Raw genomic sequence first — 9,234 nt, 5'->3', positions numbered from 1 at the left:
CCATGATTCCATAATTCAGGGAAGGAGGCTTGAAATGCACCTGGTTTTATCCCACATGTCCTGGCAACAACTGGGATGAAGTCTGGCTTTGGGGTGGTGCATAAGAAAAACTAGGGAAAACTTCCTATTTGTGGCAGCTCTTTCCCACCAGGATGGAGGTGCTGTTGGTCTGCAGAGCCTGGTTAGATCACCAAAGAAGTCAGGGATCCAGAGCTGGTCCCAGCTTAGCTCCCAACCCAGTGAGTCCAGCTGCTCTGGCTGCACCAAATAAAGACAGTTTAATTAATCACAGATGATTTCTGCCATGTCCCCCCATTAACCTCCATAGCAGACTAAATAATAACTCATTAAAGGCATTTGAAGCTCGCAGGAACAGCACAGTTTACCAGCAAACCAGCTGCTCTTTGGCTCTAAACTGGGTTAATCTGTCATTGCTCCTGCTGGACCAACAGGGTCCTTGTTACTCATTAAATGGCTCCTCCAGGGAACATGAGTCATGGAACAGTTTGGGTTGGAAGGGACCTTAAAGATCATCTTGTTCCAACACCCTGCCATGGACAGGGGCACCTTCCACTAGCCCAGATTGCTCCAACCTGGCCTTGGACACTTCCAGGGGTCCAGGGGCAGCCATAGCTTCTCTGCCCAACCTGGGACAGGGCCTCCCCACCCTCCCAGCCAGGAATTCCTTCCTGATATTCAATCTGACAGAATCACAGAATTATTTAGGTTGGAAAAGACTTCTGAGATCATCAAATCCCCCCTGTGCCCGATGCCCACCTTGTCCCCCAGCCCAGAGCACTGAGTGCCACATCCAGTCCTTCCTCGGACACCTCCAGGGATGGGGACTCCAAACCTCCCTGGGCGGCCCCTTCCAACATCTAATCACCCTTTCTGTGAATAATGTCCAAGAGAAACTTCCCCTGGTGCAGCTTAAGACCATATCCTCTCCTCCTGTCCCTTGTTCCCTGGGAACAGAGCCCAACCCCTTCCCCGGCTCCCCCCTCCTGCCAGGGAGTTGCAGAGCCAGAAGGTCCCCCCTGAGCCTCCTTTTCTCCAGGCTGAGCCCCCCCAGCTCCCTCAGCTGCTTCTCATAGGACATATGCTCCAGGTCCTGCCTCTGGCAGTGGGAAGCCATTCCTCTTGGCCTGTCCTTCCATGCCTTGTCCCCAGTCCCTCTCCAGCTCTCCTGGAGCCCCTTCAGGCCCTGCAAGGGGCTCTCAGCTCTCCCTGGAGCCTTCTCTTCTCCAGGGGAACCCCCCCAGCTCTCCCAGCCTGGCTCCAGAGCAGAGGGGCTCCAGCCCTGGCAGCAGCTCCGGGGCCTCCTCTGGACTCTCTGCAGCAACTCCACGTCCTTGTGCTGTTGTTCCCAGGGCTGGAGCAGCTCTGCAGGGGGGTCTCAGCTGAGACAGGGGCAGAGGGGCAGAATCCCCCACGGTGGAACTGCTCCTTGGGCCACCAGACCCGGGGGACAGCATAGAGGGGAGGTGAAGAAAAATGGGTCACTGGGCTGAGAGAGAGGACTGGAAAGAGGGACAGGAGGAGGAATGTTCAGTCTCAGGGAGAAGAGTCCGTGAGAACAGTGCCAGCTCAGCAGAAACACCTTTGTTGTTCCAACCCTCTCGGGCTCAGTGAACACCCACCAAATCCCAGCCACGGCCCCCAGAATTCCCCACAAAGCCCCTGCCTTGTCACACAGAGAGGTGGGAGCCTTCGGGATGCCTGGATGTGTCTCCACGGGCACCTCAGGGGCTGTGCCCGCAGGATGGGGGGGGGCCCTACGTGGGAGGTGTGGGCACCACCAGCCCTTTCCCCCCTTCCTGGGAGCACCTTGGACAGGAACAGCTCATTTACCTTTGGCCTTTGGGCAAAGGCAGCTCTTGTTTGTGAGCGAGGAGCTCGCCGGGCACTCGGAGTTCCTGGCTGGAACAGCCCAGCTCAGCATTTCTGGATGGGAAAATAAAGGTCATCTTCCCCCCTCTGCTGAGAAACCTTTAATAAGGGGTAGAGGGACCTGCCTGCAGCCTCTCACCCCCCCCCCCCCCCGAGCCAGGGGCAGCCCAGGGCAGTGCCAAGATTTGGGAGGTCATTGGTGAGGGCAGGTTTTAATTTGGGAGGCTTTGGGGGGGATTTAGGAGGCTCAGCCTCGCCCCTGTCCCAGGGACCTGGTCACACTCATGGAAACAAAACCCCAGCAGTGACTTTGACTCCTTTCATAACCCAGTTCACAAAGAGCACAGTGTGTCCCCTGGCACGGGGAGGGGGCTGGGAGGGTCCCCTGGGCACCTGGGGTCGGGCACTTGGGGAGGTGTCACCCCTAAATATCACCCAGAGCCCTCCCTTCCTGCCCCAAACTGCTGTCGAGGCCATCCCAGGGGCTTCTCTGCAGCACTTTGTAGGATCTCACACGGGGAGGCACCTGCACAGCTCGTGCTCCATCTTTCTCCATGTTTGGGCAGAAAAAGAGGGGAAAACAGTGGGAAAAGGGATAAAATGCCCTGTGCTGGATTTTACCACAGGAGGCAGAGTGGGAGCTGGGAGGGGGAGGGGGGGGGTGGCAGATCCACTCTGATTAATAGCGCATACCAGGTAGGATTTGGGGCTTGACAAACCCTGACAGGGAGAACAGAACCCCCGGCTCTGTCTGGGATGCAGGAGGTGAGGGATCATTTTGGGGTGACTCCCTTCAGCCACGGGGTTCACCCCTGGCCCAGGAGGCAGCACTGCCCAGATGCTGGAGCTCCTTAGTCTATTGGATACACTTTGCCAGGTGAGCTGTGAGCTCCTGGAATCAGGAGAGCTCAAAACTTCTTTATTTTTAACCACTTTTTTCCCCCCCTCCTAATCGAGCCTCTGGAATGGCCCCATGGATCCAGGACTAATTAAAAAAATGAGTCTTCACAGGGATCAGTGATGAGCCGGTGCAGAGGCGGGAGAGGAGTCGGAGCTGGAATTCCGCTCCATCTCCACCCGACATCCCGCGACTTTTCCAGAGGCGCCTTCCGGGGTCGCTGCTCCGCTGGTTCCGTTACCCGGTCTCGGTGCGCCCTCCGCTGGGCACGGAAAATGCCGGGAAAGGGGAGAAAAATATTCCGTGACGTTTTTGCCCTCGCGTTTCACGGCACCTCCGGGTGCGCGGGTGTTGGTTGGACCCACGGCCCCACTCCCTGGCAAGGGGATGCTGCTCCCCGGGGTGATGTTGGCACCTGGGGGATGCTGGTACCCAGGAGATGCTGGTACCCCATGGATGCTGGTACCCAGGGGATGTTGGTACCCATGTGATGTGGGTATCTGGGGTGATGAGGGTACCTGGGAGATGGTACCCAGGGGATTCTGGCACCCAGGGGATGTTGGCACCTGGGAGATGTTGATATCTGGGGGATGTGTGTACCAGGGGAATGTTGGTACCCAGGAGATGCTGCTACCTGGGGGATGCTGGCACCTGGGGGATGGTGACATCCAGGAGATGTTGGTACTCTGGAGATGTTGGCACCTCGGGGTGTTGGTACCCAGGGTGATGTTGGTACCCAGGGGATGTTGGTAGCTGGAGGATGCTGGTACCCTGTTGATGCTGGTACCCAGGTGATGCTGGTAAACACGTGATGTTGGCATCTGGGGGATGTTGGTATCTGGGTAATGTTGGTTCCCATAGTGTGCTGGTACCAGGAGATGTTGGTACCAGTGGATGCTGGTGTCTGGGAGTAGTTGGTACCTGGGAGATGTTGGTACCTGGGAGATGTTGGTACCCAGGTGATGTTGGTGCCTGGGGGATGCTGGTACCCTGTGAATGCTGGTACCAAGGTGATGCTGGCAAACAGGTGATGTTGGCACCTGGGTGATGTTGGTATCCATAGTGTGCTGGTACCAGGAGCTGCTGGTACCCAGGTGATATGGACACCCAGGCAATGCTGGTACCCGTGGGATGCCCTAAAAGTACCACTGTCATTTCCCCCAGGGCAGAGCTCTGCTCCTGGATCAGAAATCACAAACCCAGCACACCCAGAGCGATGCCCAACACCCACACACAGGCACAGTGAGGTCAAGGGGGTGAAACCCCCTAAAAATGAAAACATCAGGAGAGCTTCGAGCACAAACCGTGGAGTGATCACACTGCAGACAAACCTCCTCCCTGGACCTGGGAGTACACGGTTGCTTCATCTGTCAAATTCAGCAGCCTGAGCCCCAGCCCTCTGCCAGAGCCACAGGATTTGCACATGGAATGTGCCTGATGTTTGCAGGGTTTCCCCTCGGAGCAGCTGTGGAGTTTCCTGGTCGAAAGGACGGGGGTACCAAGACTGAATTTTGCTCCTGCTGCTTGTGGGGAGAGAGAAAAGGGAGTGAGAAGTGCCCCAGGTCCCAGCACAAGGCAGACATGGACCTGTCAGAGCAGGTCCAGAGGAGGCCCTGGAGCTGCTGCCAGGGCTGGAGCCCCTCTGCTCTGGAGCCAGGCTGGGAGAGCTGGGGGGGTTCCCCTGGAGAAGAGAAGGCTCCAGGGAGAGCTGAGAGCCCCTGGCAGGGCCTAAAGGGGCTCCAGGAGAGCTGGAGAGGGACTGGGGACAAGGGAGGGAGGGACAGGACACAGGGAATGGCTTCCCACTGCCAGGGGGCAGGGATAGATGGGATATTGGGAAGGAATTGTTGGCTGTGAGGGTGTTGAGGCCCTGTCACAGGTTGGGCAGAAAAGCTGTGGCTGCCCCTGGATCCCTGGAAGTGTCCAAGGCCAGGTTGGAGCAACCTGGGCTAGTGGAAGGTGTCCCTGTCCATGGCAAGGGGTTGGAATTAGATGAGCTTTAAGGTCCCTTTCATTCCAAACCATTCTCTGAATTAAATCCAGTGTTTCAGTAATGATTTCATCATCAGGACAGAAGCACCCTGCTGGTTTCAGGTGGCACAACCCTTCACACAGATGCTCCAAGAAGTCCCACAGAGCTGCTGATACACCCCCAGACACTGGAGGGTGATCAGACCTCAAGCAAGCATTCAGAGTCCAAAATAATCCTCCTTCATGGAGGCTTTTTATGTCCTACCCTGAAGAACCACCTGCATCTCCCACCTGGCTGGTTCCAAGTGGTCCCTGTTCCCAGCAGCCCTGTCCCCCAGCACCTTCCCACCTCCTCCTGCAATATAGGGCTCCTTGAGCCTTTTGGGAGAGGCTTCCCAACTTTCAGGCCTTCCAGCCCACAGTCCAAGGCCCTGCAGGGTAGGACTTAGGACCCACAGCTCTGAGCACTGAGGTAATTCCCTGCAAAGAGCCAGACCCAAAAAGAGTTCCTGCCCAAGATGGGACAGGACAAACCCACATGGATGCAGGTGAGGAGATGGGGGATTTTTTAGCAGCAGAAAGTCCATCAAGGAAGGTTTTGACAGATATTAAACCCCACCAGGCATCAAACCTCAGAAAAATCTCGTTCCCAGTGTCGTGAGCAGCAGAGGGGTTTCTGTTAATACTAAATTTCACATCACAGAGGGAAGATGAAACCAAGCAGCAGGACTGGCTGGAGAGGAGGGTTCTATGAGCTTGACAGGATTAAATTAACATGGAATTAATGAAACAGCTCAGGGATGAATGAACAGGACTCCAGGAGGGTACACTGGTGGATGAAGTGCTTAACCCAGGATTTGTCCTCCCACACTCCCAGGAATTTATCCACTCCTAAAGACACAGCAGAAAACCCAGAGCAGACATGAAACTTTTAATGATTGTAGATACAGGTGGGCAAAATTTGAGATACAGGGTTGAGGTAGGGACTGCAGGAAGGGAGCACAAAGGGACACTGGGCATTTCCAGGGCACACAGGGAATGCCACTGTGCTTCCAAGTGGCTTTCCTGCATCAATACACTCTGCTTTCTAGAAGGGCAAGACTTTATGTGTCTGTGCCTCCTGGAATCTGATGGGGAAACAACAACAAAACCCCACAAATAATTAGAAGGAGAATCCAGGAGGGGCTGAAGGCCCAGATCAAGGTTTGGACCCAGAACCTGCAAACAGGAACGTGGCATGAACTCAGGGCTGTGTCTTGGCTGTGCTGTAACCAGGTTTGTGTGAGCTGGTGACCCCAGCCAGGCACCCAAAATTCCCATCTCCTCCAAGGCCAGCTCCCTCTCCTGGTGATTAATGGCCTTGGTGGATAAAACACTGGGACAGGCTTTGGTCCGTGTCTTAACATTCAACACTCACAGAGAGACAGTCCAAGGACTGTGGGAGAGTTTGGACAAGCCACTGGTGAGCAGGGGATGGAGAGTCAGGGCTCTGGGGTGACACCCCCCACCTCCAGCCCCGGGGAATGGCTCTTTGGGGACTTGCTCAGGTGCTCCTGTGGGGCTAAGGGGACAGATATGGGGACACTCAACTCTAACCCCGCTGCTCAGACCTTCTGGGGTGGCCAGAGACCCTTCTGCCTTGGTATCTCCCTGGATCACTCCTGTGAGGGTGAGTTTTAAGGCTCCATGCCCATTCCCTTGGAAAAGCCACCTGTGCTCCCCCATCCCCAGGAGCTGAGGAATCCCTGCTCCTGCCAGCGGGTCCCCTGGAGGGCTCAACAGCAGTAACTGCCCCCCAAGCCCCATCAAGGCACCAGGAGTATTTATAAGGCACCCAGAGGTCTTCTGAAAGCTTCCCAGGACTCAAACCAGGTCACCAACCACACTGGAGACACCCAGGACGTGGCTCAGCAGGAAGCAAAGCAGGAAGGCAAAGGCGGAGATGACAGGAGCTCAGACTTCATAGAAATCCAGGTGGGCTCCGGATTGGAAGGTGTCCTCCTCCAGGAGCTTCACCAGCTTCTGGGCTGACACAGTGCAGTCTATGAGCTTCCTGCCCTCCTGCAGGCTCTGGAAGTACTGACGCATCTCGAGGTCTCCAGTCTCGGTCCGGGCCAGGAGCTGCATGTCCGTGTCCAGAGGACCTGGGGGAAAAAGCACCAAAACAGAGATCACTCAAGGAGAAAGGAAAATCCGGAGCTCAATTTTCCCTCTGCTCCCAGCTTGGCTGCAAGAATCTTTTACCCACACAAACACGAGCCAGAGTGTGCCCAGGTGGCCAAGAAGGCCAATGGATCCTGGACTGGCTCAAGAACAGTGTGGCCAACAGGTCCAGGGAAGTGATTCTACCCCTGGACTCAGCGCTGGTGAGGCCACCCCTGGAGTGCTGTGTCCAGTTCTGGGCCCTCAGCTCAGGAAGGACATTGAGGGGCTGGAGCAGGTCCAGAGGAGAGCAACGAGGCTGGGGAAGGGACTGGAGCACAAGTGCTGGGAGGAGAGGCTGAGGGAGCTGGGGGGGCTCAGCCTGGAGAAGAGGAGGCTCAGGGGAGACCTCCTCACTCTCTGCAACTCCCTGACAGGAGGGGGGAGCCAGGGGGGGGTTGGTCTCTTTTCCCAGGCAACCATCAGCAAGACAAGAGGGTATGGTCTTAAACTGTGCCAGGGGAGGTTTAGGTTGGATATTAGAAAGAATTTCTTTGCAGAGAGGGTGCTCAGCCATTGGAATGGGCTGCCCAGGGAAGTGGTGGATTCTCCATCCCTGGAGGTGTTTAAGGACAGACTGGATGTGGCATCAGTGCCATGGGCTGGGAACCACAGCGGGGTTGGATCAAGGATTGGACTTGATGATCTCAGAGGTCCCTTCCAACCCAGCTGATTCTATGATTCTGTGAAAATCAGCAGCAATCCCTGAGCTGCTCTGCTCACCCGGGGCGTAGTTGAGCACACGGACATCGGGCTCCTCCAGCGCCAGCACCTGGAACATCATATCCCGGGAAGCCTTCCCGCTGCAGTACAGAGCCCAGCTCTTGAAGGGCTTCAGGGCACAGAGGGAGGAGATGTTCACCACGGTCCTGCTGCAGCCAGGCCTCTTCCCAAAGGCCTGCAGGGCCGTGGAGGTGAGGCAGAGCGCCGAGGTGACGTTGAAGGCAAAGTAGGTGTTGATCTCATCTGGGTCGGTGAGGTCCAGGAAGGATTTGGAGATGTCTCCCAGGGAGCCTAGAAATCATGGAATAGTGTGGGTTGGATGGACCCGAAGCTCATGCAGTTCCACCCCCTGCCATGGGCAGGGACACATTCTACTAGATGAGGTTGCTCCAAGCCCAGTCCAACCTGGCCTTGGACACTTCCAAAGTCGGACAAATGAGTTAAGAGTTACAGAGGGGTTCAACAACACAGCACACCCCTTTTGCTCCCACAAAAGCAGAAGTGTCTCTGGTAGGGCCCCACAGCAGCCTGAGGAGCTCAGCAAAGCCCAGTTCTGCTTTTGGGTCACCCACTGAACCAGCAGTGACACGGGACAGGGACCTGCCCTGTCAAAACAAACAGCTCCCAACCTCCACCCCCGGGGTACAATGTCCCCACAGGCCACCACGTGCCCTCCTGCAGGTCTCTCTTCACGACCAAGCCACTGAAAGACCCAAGTCCTGGAGCACCTTTTCCCTCCAGGAACGCACCATCTGATTTACAGGAAAAATGGGTGAAAAAGGCATCAAAGGTGCAAGGAAGGACGCACAAGGTGGGGCTAGAAGTTTGTCTGAAGGTTTGTATTCGGGGATCAGAGGGACAAGAGGGTGCAGGAGGGCAGCCAGGTGGTCCTGTACCACAAGCAGTAGGTAAAACCTTACGAGCAACAGGTAAAACAGCTCAAGCAGCAAAGCCCCGGCAGAGACCTGCTCCCCAAATTAATTATCGTAATGAGAAATCTCCGCGGTTCCTTGGGTTATTTACTTTCCCGATACTTGCCGGCACCCAAAGCACCGATCAATCCCCGGCGCAGCCGGTGTAGAACCAAGGGCGGGCTCTGCGGGGCTGAGCCCCGCCGTGCCGGGGGAGGGCGGAGGGGATGGACGGGTCGTTACCGGCGTTGTTGACGAGGATCAGGCGGCCGAAGGGCTCGGCGGGCAGCACCTCCCTCAGCGCAGCGGTCGCCCTGCGCAGCCCGTCCTCGCTGCCCAGGTCTGCGGCCACGCAGAGCACCCGCAGCCCTGTGCCACCGTCGCCCCGCAGCTCGGCCGCCAGCTCCATCAGCGGCCCCGCGGAGCGAGCCAGCAGCACCAGCACCGAGCCCGGGCCCAGCCGCGGCGCCAGGAGCCGCGCCAGGCTGCGGCCGAAGCCGCGGGAAGCGCCGGTCACCACGCAGGCGGTGGCGGCCCAGCGCCCGTTCCCGGATCCCGCGGATCCCGCTGATCCCGCTGCTCCCGGTCCCGGCTCCATCCCGGTGCGCAACAAAAAGGGGGCGTGGGAACGCGCCGCCC

General features: G+C 57.1%; 1 protein-coding gene across 1 annotated transcript; it reads right to left on the bottom strand.

The window, feature by feature from the left end:
* Positions 1-5,675: 5,675 nt before the first annotated feature.
* Positions 5,676-9,208, bottom strand: SPR (sepiapterin reductase). The gene is made up of 3 exons (XM_032686951.1): positions 8,839-9,208; positions 7,685-7,975; positions 5,676-6,903 (listed from the first exon to the last, which is right to left on the bottom strand). Exons 1-3 carry the CDS (start codon positions 9,191-9,193, stop codon positions 6,713-6,715), a joined length of 837 nt encoding a protein of 278 aa, XP_032542842.1. The 5' UTR covers positions 9,194-9,208; the 3' UTR covers positions 5,676-6,712.
* Between the last annotated feature and the right edge of the window lie 26 nt (positions 9,209-9,234).

Source organism: Chiroxiphia lanceolata, chromosome 4 (assembly GCF_009829145.1).
Source record: "Chiroxiphia lanceolata isolate bChiLan1 chromosome 4, bChiLan1.pri, whole genome shotgun sequence".
Taxonomy (NCBI): Eukaryota; Metazoa; Chordata; class Aves; order Passeriformes; family Pipridae; genus Chiroxiphia; species Chiroxiphia lanceolata.
The sequence above is the reverse complement of the archived record's forward strand: the minus strand, read 5'-3'. Positions and strand labels throughout refer to the sequence as shown.

Coding starts and splice junctions, on each gene's coding strand:
- SPR (XM_032686951.1), bottom strand. CDS start 9,193: ATGGAGCCGGGACCGGGAGCAGCGGGATCAGCGGGATCCGCGGGATCC. Junction 7,976..8,838: donor GATCCTCGTCAACAACGCCG/GTAACGACCCGT, acceptor CATGATTTCTAG/GCTCCCTGGGAGACATCTCC. Junction 6,904..7,684: donor TGTGCTCAACTACGCCCCGG/GTGAGCAGAGCA, acceptor TTTTTCCCCCAG/GTCCTCTGGACACGGACATG.